This window comes from Enoplosus armatus, chromosome 12, assembly GCF_043641665.1.
Source record: "Enoplosus armatus isolate fEnoArm2 chromosome 12, fEnoArm2.hap1, whole genome shotgun sequence".
Classification (NCBI taxonomy): domain Eukaryota; kingdom Metazoa; phylum Chordata; class Actinopteri; order Centrarchiformes; family Enoplosidae; genus Enoplosus; species Enoplosus armatus.
In genome coordinates, this window is record NC_092191.1 from 18,138,451 (window position 1) to 18,151,124 (window position 12,674).

Consider the following 12,674-nt stretch of genomic DNA (forward strand, 5'->3'; position numbering starts at 1 on the left):
TTAAAAAGCAGATAGTATGTAGAAATTCGTTCAGCAAAGGGGAGTTTTAAAATAAACAGGACATAAAGAGACTCAGAGAGCTTGTTTGCTGCTCTGTGTACAATGTGTCTTATTTTTTTCACTGTGGAGAGCTGGGAATGGGCTTTATTGATTGTCCTCATCTAGACCGATCAACCCTAACCAAGCATCAAAGAGGAACACAGGAAACACTGAGATTTTACCCTTAGGTCTTGTAGCTTGTTGTGTTGTAGTTACTGGGTTTGATAAACTGTATGTCAGTACATGTGGCTACTTAAAGTGCTCCAGGGTGTTCAAGTCATGCTGCCTCAGGTGTGTTTATGATACAAACAGTAGGAAATGGTATTCGAGAAAAGGGAATTTTCTGTACAGGAAACGACAAGTTGTTGAAATGTGTAATCTGTTTAGGCTGTTGTCGTCAGCTTTCCATCTGAGCTTCCCACTGAGTGGAGATAATACCCTCTGCTAGTGGACCACAACCGTATCGGAGAGGACAAGGAGGGAGGAAAGGGTATGAGAGGGGAGACAAGGTCTTCAGGGCCGAGCAAGACAGATGACTGAATGTGAAAAAGCAAAGAAGGAAGGGAAAAGGAAATGAAGTAATGGAGTAAAAAAAAAAAAGTAGCAGACATGGCTATGGAGGTGGCATTGTTACAGAAAGTGAAATGCAATAATGCTGAGGAAACAGGAATCCAAATGAAAACAAATGTGCCTATTCAAACTGACACACATGCACAGCTAATGTAAACACACACACACACACACATACACACATACAATAAGCAATGACAGCCTATTTTTTTAGCTTGTCTCTTTCTCACTCACCTGTAAATTTTAGTAGCTTTGTCTGAATTGAATCCACCACATAATGTATATCTCTAACAGCACCACAGCGACAGGACAGCAAGCAGCAACACAAAGCAGTGAGTGTATTGTATTTTTTTGCTTCTCACACTGGTTTCTGTAGTTTATTTAGCTTTTTCTGCCATCAGATACCTGAAGGACAAGCAGCACTGTCTCTGAACACAAGTTTTACTGTGAGCTGGAACACATTGGGCTTCGGGGAGAAGGAGAATTTAGAAAGATAACCCTTCAAAATCAAATTGTCACAGAATGAGTTTGTCGACCAGTGAGGCCTTGCTGGGACAAGTGATGACAGTATAGTAAGAGAGGGAACAAATGAGAGCGAGGGGAAGGAGAGGCAGATGAGGGGAGGGAGGGAGAAGGAGGGAAAGACTGAAACTGAAGATGTGAGGGTTTCTACATTGCCTGACCTGCCACCTGACAAATACACTATAAAAATCTTGATTGTGCTCTCCACATGTTAAGTTTCATTATACCATATCAATGGTTACATTACAGTCGGTCTGGTGAAGCTATACAACGCCCATCTTGAAAATGCTATTTACACTTCTCCTTTTCATTTGTTTTTTATCAGACAATTAACGATGAAATGTCTTAGTCATGGCTATTCAACAGTGTGTACTGTAAATGAGCTGTTGCTGTGAATTTGCCTTCATCAACACCCTGCGCCTCAAGCAGACACACACACACACACACACACACACACACACACACACACACACACACACACACACACACACACACACACACACACAAGAAAACACCTGCTTGAAGCATGCTGTGCTTGCAGCAAATCTTTTTTCTGTCCACTAATTGTACTGATCACATCTACTCGCTTACACAGTAATCACCAAACATAAAAGAGCTGACATGTCTCTGGAGATTATGTGGTGATAATCAGCTAACCAAATGATTGTCACAGTACAGTATTCTGTGTTTGTGTGTGCTTCATCAGGTGCAGGTGATGTCGTGGAGTGTGGGTTTAGGCGGCAGGATGACATTTGCCAAGCTCCTCCTTCCCTTCCTCATTCTCCACTCTTTCTGTGAAGGTGAGTCCTCTTGACTGTAAAGAATGACCACGTGTAAATCCACAAAGACTAGACTCATTTTGTGAGTGGTGATTGGGAGGGTATTTATGCTGCGTCATTTATACAATGACCATAAATTCCTGGCACAGTGCATTTCAATTTTTAATTTACAGCAGTGTAGCTTCTCTGTGGCAAAACGTAGAGGACACTGGTTTTACTTGGCAGCTATGTTTGTGAATTTGTGCAAAAGTGTCAATTTGAAGCTGAATAATTTAAAAGGAATATGTTCAGTCAGTCAAGCTTTCCTGAATACAGGTTTAAAAATATCACAGTGGCATCAACATTTAACCATAAATCTACCCTTTATTATCAAATACAGATGCGTTTTATAATTTCTTTATCTCAGTGACCACAATGGTAAACTACAGCTCCCAGTCTACAGTAAGAGAAGCTAATATTTGATAGCAGACTTTTGTACAGTACCTCTCACACTTTATTCTCAGTTCTTCGTTATTAAATGCCTGAAAGGATTTTCTTTCGCTTACCTTCTACACATGATGTATTCCCTCACCTTTTTCTTGTTTTTTCACATTTCATCACTGTCATTGCTTCATTGTGGCTCTCCTTTTTCTGCCCCCCCCCCCGTCTATCTTGCATGTCTCACGTTATTGTTCAGCCTCAGAACTACTTTAAAATATTTGCCTCCTTGCTGTGTGTGTCTTTGTGAGAGCATGTGCGGAGATGAATATAGTGAGAGAGAGCTTCGATGCTGTAGAAAGTCACGGTAACTGTCTCACAGTGACAGGCAGGAGACACCTCCAATCACACACAGAGCTGAAGCAGCGGGGAAAGTTATTAAGTGAATGCCACAACCTCTTTCCATCAAGCACAATGAGTTTATCAGAGCTTTTTTTTATATCTGGACCTTGTGTTTGCTTTCTATGTCACCTCTCTCCTCTCCCTTTCTTTCCCTAATCAACCCATTAGCACACTGACCCTGTGCTCCTCTTGAGCATTACCTCCCTGATCCAGCAAATTGGATTGATGATCATTGCTGTGATTATTTTGTGGCTGTTATCTATCTGCATTCCTCTATCCAAGCCTGACGCAGTGCCTCGTAGTAATTAAGCCACAGGTGTGGAAGGGAGCTTGTTAACCCTCTTCCTCGCCACCCTCTGTCCCGTGAATTACGCTCCATGTTCTTGGCACCCACTAAGAGGCACGCTGGCACGGCAGAGATAAGCATCTTCTTCCGCACAGTCGGGCACATGACTGAACGAAAAAGCTCCCACTTTCAAAGCACAGATTCACTCTATCAAGCACTCTCACTTCAAACAGGCTGGCCTCCCCTTCTCTCGCTTCAGTGTCTCTGTGGTCTGCCGCCCAGCTCAGCTGATCAAAGACCTTCAGCTTTGTTCCCTGATCTTCCCAACAAAACAGCTTGTATCGCTTTGCCTTCTGACACCACAGAACTCTGCTCAAACACGGCAGACTATTAACCCTTAGACAGACCCTAAAAGCGTGGTGTTTTAATGGAAGGATTCCTCCTATACAGAGAAATCAATGTGAGGTACATTTATAATTTTGGCCTAAATATACTATGTACATAATTGTTATGATTGAAAATACACTTATGCTTCAAAGATATGCAGGTAATGAGTATTGAACATTCTAAAGTTGTTTTTATTACAACACTCGGATTTAAAGCTTAAAGCTAATTTATGGAAAGTGAGCCTTTCACAAATACAAAAAGCATAAACATTCATTTTCAGACTGATGGCCGTGCAGTGTTAAAAATTGACCATGGTGTTGGTTTTCATGGACCCTGGAGGCATGAATGACTCTACCTCCAGACAAACCATGTAAACATGTTATTCAAGTTAAAGCATGAAAATAATGACCAGAACTGACAGCAGTATAATGCTCTGTGTGTAATTGTTCTCTGCTTACACTGCTTTGTATTGACTGCTAAGTGCTTTTGAAAGTGGTTATCTGTAAATCTGTTTTTAATTAATAAATAAGAGGCACTGTGTAAGATGTTAACTGTTCCATAGCTGAATTTGACCAGAATATACCTGCAGGGGGGTTGTTAGGGTTGTTGTTCAAGGTCAAATGTATGCATTTGTCCGTCTGCTGAGTGATTGATGTGCTTCAGAGGTCAGTGACAGTCAATACAAATACAGCAGTGAGCAGATGAAAAAATCTAAAATGTAAAAACAATTAAGGAATAGAAGAATAGTAAAAGACACCAGCCTACAAACTGGTCATCAGGTAAAAGGCTGCTGTACAAAAACAATAACCCTGAATGAAGGAATGTTTTCAGCGAATGGTGGAGAACGTGCTTGCAACAGAGGGCAGCAGTTTAACTTTGAAGAGAAGGAAGTGATCCCCATCATCACCATCACCTGATGTGTATTGGACAGGCTGGTTCTTCCTATTTGGTCCATTTTTATATTTGAGGCTTTCAAACCAACTGATTAAAGATAAAGTCGGGATGGATTTTATACAGGACTTATAGAAGAGAACAATCAGCTGCTTCGTAACCAAGGATTTAACCAGCTTTCTTAGACAAAGACATAGCCATTGACCCATTTTACATTACAAAACCTGTATTACATTCAGAGGTACACAGGCTGCACTAAGTATGCATGAGTATGAGTTGCCTATGTTACCAAACAGCCAAGTCCAACAGTACCAAGCAGGAAAATGTACTAAGGAAGGTCTTCAAATCAAATAAAGCTACCCAGCTTACATATGCTAATCTAAACCAGACTAATCTAGCCTAATGCTTTCTCCTGATCAGATCTATAGCTCTCATTCACTGTGTTTTAGAGGCTGAGAGTATACCTGTGTGAAGTATTCAGGAAGCTATGCAGTGCATTCTGGGATGGGGTCATAGGACTGAAAGTAAACAGGGTGATGTCAATTTCTCTTTATGAACCTCTGTCATTACTCAAATGTTGACATCTCTGCATTTGAAAATGTTAGTACAAGTCCCTGGCTGTCATACTGTATTTTTCACCGAATACATTTGCTCCAGATACTCGTGCAGTATCATACACTGAATATATTTGCTACAGCCCCCTTGTGGATGGAGGGTCCATCCTGTGTTGGGAAGCAATGTGAAAACAGTCAATTTAATGTACGAACTAAGCAGTAAAACAAGGGTGTGTGCACTGGCATAAGTTGCACCATTGTGATGCCAAATCTTTCAGTTTAAGTGCTCATTGCAGTGGCGTTTTTATAGCTATATTTCCTAAAGATCACTCGATAAATGCTGCTCAAGTACACAGCTCTATTGTAGATGGATGAAATAAAAATAGATAGAATAAACTAAAAACTAAATAGAACAATGAGACAATATAGCCAGTAATGAGTTTCAGAAAAATTAAACGATATAACCAGTGCATCATAATATATGCAATATAAGGGGTGGTGATGACATCCGCATGATGGGAATGTATGGCAGATGGATGAATTATAAATGATAGTTATGTGTAAAGTAAGTTACTGGTTCAGGACCCAAATGGCCAGGGGGAAGAAACTCCTCCCCATCCTCTCTGTTTTGGCCTCCAGGCAGCAGTAGCACCTCCCTGACCTCAGCAGAGAGAAGAGTTCGATGTTGGGGTGGTTGAGGTCTTTTGTGATCCTCTCAGCCCCCGCCTCACCTCCTGGTGTAAATGTCTTTTGAGTCTGTCAGTTGACATCTGATGGTTCAGCTCACCGCACCACCCTCTGCAGGGCCAGGTAGTCCCTCTTGGTGTCAACCAGGCGGTGATGCTTTTTGTCAGGATGCTCTCTATGGTGCAGATATAGAAAGTCTAATAATAATAATAATAATGATAATGATAGTCTAATAATGTTGATTATTTATGTGAAAATCTAACAGCGTAATCAAAACACCAATCAATAGATCATCATGATCGTCATTTGAATTACCATTCTTCCTCCTCTCTTTATCACAGGCTCCAACCAGCCACCACGCTTCCTGAACTACTTCTTCTCGACCTACCTTCTCATCTATGAAGATATGCCCGTCGGTGAGTGTCTGTGGAGTGCCAGCATGTTGTATTTGATGTATCTACATTGTCTGAAGAAAGTACAGTAAAGCAGTCTTCGTGGATTGCTTTGTCAACTTGTTTTCTGTCCTCTGTAACTCTTGAATATAAACTGAGAAAGCGAAAACAACAAGTAAAGAGAGATGTCATAAAAGACACTGACAGTGATGGCAATGGATGTCCTCTATCAGGGCATGTGAACGTGTTTCTGTGTGTGTGCGCGGTGTGTTTCTGTGTGATGAGAGGGAAACTCCAGAGCCTCTTCATCTGAGTGATTCTCTATAATATATAGCTGGCACAAAAGAAACCTGGGATGCTTCGGATATTTCCCGTCCTGGTGTTGATGTCTGGATGAAAGAGTTTGTCCAGATTTGATATCTCCATGTTATTATAAGCTTGCTTATATGTTTTGTACCGCTGCTGTTGGGGGCGGTTGGGGGTTACGCTATGAACACCAGACACGGTGGAGTCCATTCCTCCTGGATCTATTATTCCCCCTCTTATTTATTTTTTGTCATTTTTTTGGTTGCAGTGATTGACAGGGCAATTTGGAGATGTCTGGCTTTTCATCATCTCTGAGGGTGTCAGTGGCTTGGAATTAAAATCCTTTATATTGGATTGATTTTCTAGAAGTTTTTTTTTTTTTATCACATGACCTTTACACTCTGCCAGTCTGTCAACACTCCTAGTCAGAGTCATGGAGTGTTCGCTTATCCATGTCTACACCCGCAGAGTTGCTTTATGTCAGTGGTGACATGTTGCAGACAGCCCATAATTTTTTACTTTTTCACAGTTTTTCTTGATAGTTCAAATGCACCACCAAGCCTCCATCATCATTTCCATAATAATCAACTTAGTTGTGTTGTACTGCGGCCAGGAAAGGTTACAATATCCCACTCATCCTACAGTAAATCATCATTATCATGACCCCAAACACCATTGTCCTCATCGTTGCCTGGTTTGGCATCTTTGTCCAACAGTACTAAGCAGTTTCTGGCAGAAGGCCACCTCTTCACCCAGTCAGCTTGTTTTCTAACCAGTGAAGGGCATGGATGTGTTGGTGGGTGGCGTGGCTAATTTCCCTAACCACTCTGTCCAGGTTGCCCTCTGGCCATGAATCATTGTGTCCTCCCCTCAGGCAGCTGGGCTTCCGTCCAGCAACGCCTTGCACTGGTCCAGAGAGCTGTCAATCATGTCCCTGGCTCGGCCTCTGATGGCTTCTTCAGTGGTGTGATTATGAGGGCGGGCTGAGCGATCAGACAGTGACAATTTGTCAAGATTATTGTTTATTAGCTCAGCAGATGTCCTCGTCTAGGAGGCCCTCCAATTCATAAACATATAAACACACAAGCCACTGCGTCAAATGTTTGTGTGTGTGCTGAAAAAGATCTTGTGTTATTCTCCACTATGTCACATCCTCTCCTCACATAACACACACACAAACTCAAGATTACTTATCATCCAGCACACTGGCTTAATAGAGTAGCCCGGCAGCAATTTCAATGCTGACATTGCTCTTACTCTTGATTTGAATAAAGGGTAGATTGAAAATACATATTTTCGAATCTCAAGGTTCAGTGCAAAGATTGTGCAAAGAATAAAGAAATCTTAAATTGGGCTTTCAGGGCAGAATGGAGGCGGTTTAATCATATTCAAAACTTCATACATTCAACTATACTTCATTAGGCCATTATCTTACCACACATTTGACGAACATAAATGAGCACCTGTCTGAATTCAAACTGCATGACTTGAGCCCAGTGATCAGGTTTCCACAGCCACTCTGATTGGTTACCATGGAGGTTGCCAGGCTTAATCTCGGTGATGATGTAACAGTTTAGGGTTCATGTGAGCAGTTTGTTTGAGGTGACACCAACAATCAGTTGACTGACATGTGCACAATAGACCATTGATACTGTAATGAGCAAAGCAGACTTTCTTCAATTAAAACTGGTCTGCGTACACTCCCAACACTATCTGGCCTTGTCTAGGCAGCAGATCAGTGACTTTAGCTCATGGCCTCTGAGTCGGTAGCTCCGTATGGTTGGCAGGACCACATGATTATTTATCAGTGAGATGAGGGAACACATCCAAACACCATGGATATTTGATCTGAGACTACACCCGCACCTCTCCCCCTCTCCCCAGCAAGGGGTTTGGTGCAGGAACCAGCACAAGGTATTTGAAAGATGCTGCACAGATGTGTGCTGCAGAGGCACGTGTAACACAATGGGAGAAGGCCCTCACTCAGTGTGAACTCACACCTCTGACATATGTACTGTCCTTTACCACTGAGTGATGCACAGTTTTCATCGCAACACCCTCAGTTTGATACGCGGATGAGACTGAACCCAAGAGGAATCTTAAGTCCTCGCTGGTATGAATGATGCTTGTGAAGCGTGATTAGGCTGCATTAGTGGTCTGTTCTACACCACAGTGATACAACCAAGATGATTTATTTCAATATTTACAAGAGGAATATTTCATGGTGTTGAGAACAAAATCCTCACTTTCATGTTCATTCTCTGCATGTCTGTGTGTTCTCTTTGTGCATGCGTGTATGTCCATTTAGTGTCAGTATGCATGCACGTGTTTCCATTTCATACATATTTTTTAGGCAGTGGGATAATTCACTCTTGGGGGGGGGGGGCATAGGAGCTGATGTTTAAATGCAGTGGCAGATAACAGTGTGTGTTGTGTCAGGAAATGGGATGTGTAATTAGACTGAGAGAACACTTTGATTAAACGCTCTCATCTCCTAATCCACTTTGCCCTGATTCGGCAGATTAAGCTCTCTACTGAGTAATTAACTTGTGGAAAGAACACATTTGTTCAAAATAAAACTTCCACACTCCTCTGGGATGGTTTGTGCATGTCGTGTAGTTTATGCCAATTGAGCATGCGGCCTCGCTGTCTGATTAAATTTAAAAGTTTTGCTTAGGCTAACGTAATTATAACACATGTTCATTTATACGGGCTAAGTTATTGTATACATTCAAATTCTATTTTTTTTACTGGGGAAGTAAGAAGCCTCAGAACAGGAGAGAAGCTTCTGGCAGTAATTATTACGTCTTAAGTTCAAACAACCATTTCAGTCATTGTGAGTCCTTCATATCCATCCTTTGTTCCAATAGAAAATGAAAAAAAACATCACTACGTGGACAAATGAGACATTCAAAGCAGCATACCTACCAGTTTCAGCATGAAGAGGCAGTATACCGGCTCTTATTTGAGTATATTTACAGTATATGTACAGTATACAGTATATGTACAATTCCCCCCCGGGGATCAATAAAGTATTTCGTAGTAAGTATTTTAAAGTAAGAAAGTATTTTATTTATAACGCCAGCAGGGAAACATGGCTCCACAGGCAGGGCTCTTCAGCCAAGGTCATTTTTAATTTTTTTTTTGTGGTTGTAGCTGTATGCACCAGTACTAGAATGCCATTAAAACAATTAAAATTTCCACCTTCTGTTGGAGCTTCTTCGCTCTCCTTTTGTTTTACACTCCCTCTCCTCTGCTCCCTCACATTCTTCTGCTGCCACAGTAAATACCTTGCACTTTTAATTAGCTCCGTGGCATTCCTAATTCAATAATAATTAAGGAGAAGGAAGTAGCCCCAAGGAACGACTTATTAAAGCCTTCCCCTAAATGTGTTGATAATGTCTGTGTACTCTCTCCCCAGCCAATTCCCCTCTGTCAGCTGCCTAGTGCACTCCACATTAACTATGGCTTGTCAACACTCCCTCCTCCGGACACTGTCTCTCTTTCGCGGCTTTCTGAGTCAGTATATTGACTATGTTAGCTGCACTCATAAACAAAGCAGTGTTCATGACTATTGCTATTGCAGATTGATGGTGTTCTGGTGTGAATGCTCCTTGATCTTGATTGGACCAATGCTTCCTGATACAGAAGCTGTATTGAGCATCTGACAGCAGAATTGCCTCTAAAGCAGCACAGATATTTTTATGTTATATATTATTCACAGACTTCTCAAATGTATTAATGATATTTTGATATGGAAATTCTTAAGTCATTCTTTGAGTAAATATGTGACTGCATCGTAGATAAAGTATAGATGTTTATGCAAACGGCTCTCTTTTGTTAGAGTTTGTTTGAAAGATAAGTCCAAAGTCAGTTGCTTTTTAGTTTTTTTTTTCATGGCTCAGGGTTTCCGAAGCCTTTGCTAATTCAATAATAATAGGCAGGAACATATTGTGTATGTAGTGTGCCGTGAACTAGTACTTCTGGACCAGCGGAAAACATTTTGGAAGCAGACATTACTGTTTTTTAGTTAAAGACTACGGGAAGAAATGAATGCTGCTTTGAGGCTTAGGCTTTTCTCCTGCTCAAGAGGTTTTTGTGTATCGAGGAATCCATATTTGACTCGCTAGAGATAAGGGCACTCAGCTCTGTTTTGTCAGGCCATTACCTGGTTGGAGAGAACGGCCTCCTTACCTGGCTGACACTCCCGGTGCAAATCACTGACCGACCAGCTGATTTACACAGTACTGTGGGGGCAACCCAAACATGTACACAGTCTTGCTCTGTCTTTGGTTCTGGGTTGCTACATCAACGAGCCCTATAACACATTTCAGATAAAAAAAAAACCTCTTTCTTTGTCTCTCTTTCAACTAACATCAGTAGATTTTGTCCCACCACACTAGTTCAGTTGTTTTCAGTAATGTGCCTACAGTATAAGATGTTTGCCAACCAACATAATCAAGCAACACGAAGACAGTGAAGACCTCAAGTCCCTCGACATGACAGATTCAGCATGAATTCAATCAAATGCTCTGACATTAGTGCAAATCCTCCTTTTGTATATACTAATAACATTTGTAACATTTATATGCAATGGTATTTATATGGACATGGTTAGGAAATATGGCTCCATATATGATTTGTATTTTTGGAAAAGCAAAAATGATCATGATTAACAACATAACGAACAAAATAATGGCCATGTAGTTTAAGTTCATGAACGTGTATTACCTGTTCCTTCCACCACATAGATGTAGAGATAAGACAGAGAGACAATTCATCAGAAATAATCTTGATTATTGCTTTTTTGGAGAAAAAAAATTGTGTAAATATTATTTTACCAATGTTACTCTCCAACAAACCACTGTTATATCAGCATGTATTTTTAAAAAAAACAGGGATCCAAAATATGTAATACATTTAGGTATTTCGTCATAAGAAATGAAAAAATATTAAATAAGGCTAACGTCTCTATCCGCCCCTTAATTATTTCATCTTTTCTTCATTAGAAAACAGTCTAAAACATTCTGAATAAGTGTGAACCCTTAATTTCTTTTCTGACATTTTACATATCTGAAGTTACCTCAGCTCACTGGCAGATTGTTTCGCATAAGACTCGAAGACATCCAAGAATATTTTGCATGTCCTTTGCTACTACACACCAGATAATCTAGAGCAGAAACAGAAGCATAAAAAAGAAATAAAGAAAGATGAGCAGTGGTAAAATGAAAGGGTAATCAGGGTATTGTCTAGAGGAGAAGGGGGCAGTTCCTCTGAGAGTTGATTCAGTGGTTTTTTGGATGTTGGCTGGTATCCAAGGCTGTCTCCACTTGCAGGATTCGTGCTCTAGATGTTTGTTACAGTCTGACTGCGAGCAGGGCAGCGCAGAGGTCTGTTTATGCTCCCGCTTTCAGCTCTCATTTAGCCAAATTGGAATGCGATGTGTGTGTCCTTTCTGCATCTCTGGCAAGTGCCGTTGTATCTGTCACTGTTTGTGAGTTTGAGTTGGCGGATGCGCTATGTGCATGAGAGTGAGAGTGACTGTGTCTCTGTGTGTGTCTTAGTTTTATAAATCCTATCTACCAGCTGCAGAAGTGAAGTATTCCTCCCCGGTGAGGTTTGAACCACCTGATCTCAGCAGGAGATGAGTCCTAACATGTCTGGGATATATTCTTAATGGCTGGAAGTTTTTCTCTCCACATGAAGAGTCCTCCCGTACCTCACTTTAGGAAGGGGATACACTTGATCTTCTTACTTCCTGTGACAGCTCTCTGCTGTCATTGAGCTGTTGCATTGACACCCACAATGGCTTCCCAATAATGCCAGCACACTGCCATCCATGAGGGACCTCTGTTTTGGTTTAGTCAATCATCCCTTATCTTTCCCCCGCGGTGCCTTGCTCCCCCCTTCCTCCCCCAGGAAATAATGGGGTCCACGGTTCAGCGGTGTCTGCAAACACATCATCCATCATGACGCTGTGCTGTGCTATATTGTCTGCACTTACCCAGCACGTGATGTGTTAGTGTTATTATGGCCCATGCTAACACTCACAACACTCTGGCCTCTCATTGCAACATTGCTTCTGAGTCTCCACAAATGCTAAGCATACTGCTCATACATAATTTTAATTTCCTCACTTTTCCTGATCATTTTTTTTCTAGCTATGTGACTTGTCATTCTTGCTTTTGTGCCAGCACTGCAGAAAACGTCTTAACAAATGATTTTGTCCCGTATGGAGTCCTAAATTATATACAATTCTGGCAAAGATACGACATTTTAGTTTCCAATGCAGCTTCACAAGAATTTTCTAAACAAAATAGGCAGAACAAGTCAGGTCACTCAACTGCTAACAGGAAAACATTACATTTTTTGTAACTGACATTTAAACAACTTGATTTGCTTTTGATGTATCCCAGTGTCAAAAATTTAACTTGAAATATGA

The 12,674-nt window shown here is 41.1% G+C and overlaps 1 protein-coding gene across 2 annotated transcripts in view; it reads left to right on the forward strand.

Moving 5' to 3' along the window:
- The first annotated feature begins 1,846 nt into the window (after window positions 1-1,846).
- Window positions 1,847-12,674, forward strand: part of cdh23 (cadherin-related 23) — a 140,576-nt gene continuing 129,748 nt past the window's right edge. The window contains exons 1-3 of one of the 2 annotated variants that reach the window (XM_070916006.1): window positions 1,847-1,931; window positions 5,277-5,279; window positions 5,876-5,950. In XM_070916006.1, the coding sequence (XP_070772107.1) occupies window positions 1,847-1,931; window positions 5,277-5,279; window positions 5,876-5,950 (163 nt within the window). The remainder of the gene's footprint in view (window positions 1,932-5,276; window positions 5,280-5,875; window positions 5,951-12,674) is intronic. The other variant, XM_070916005.1, reaches the window with a different exon arrangement.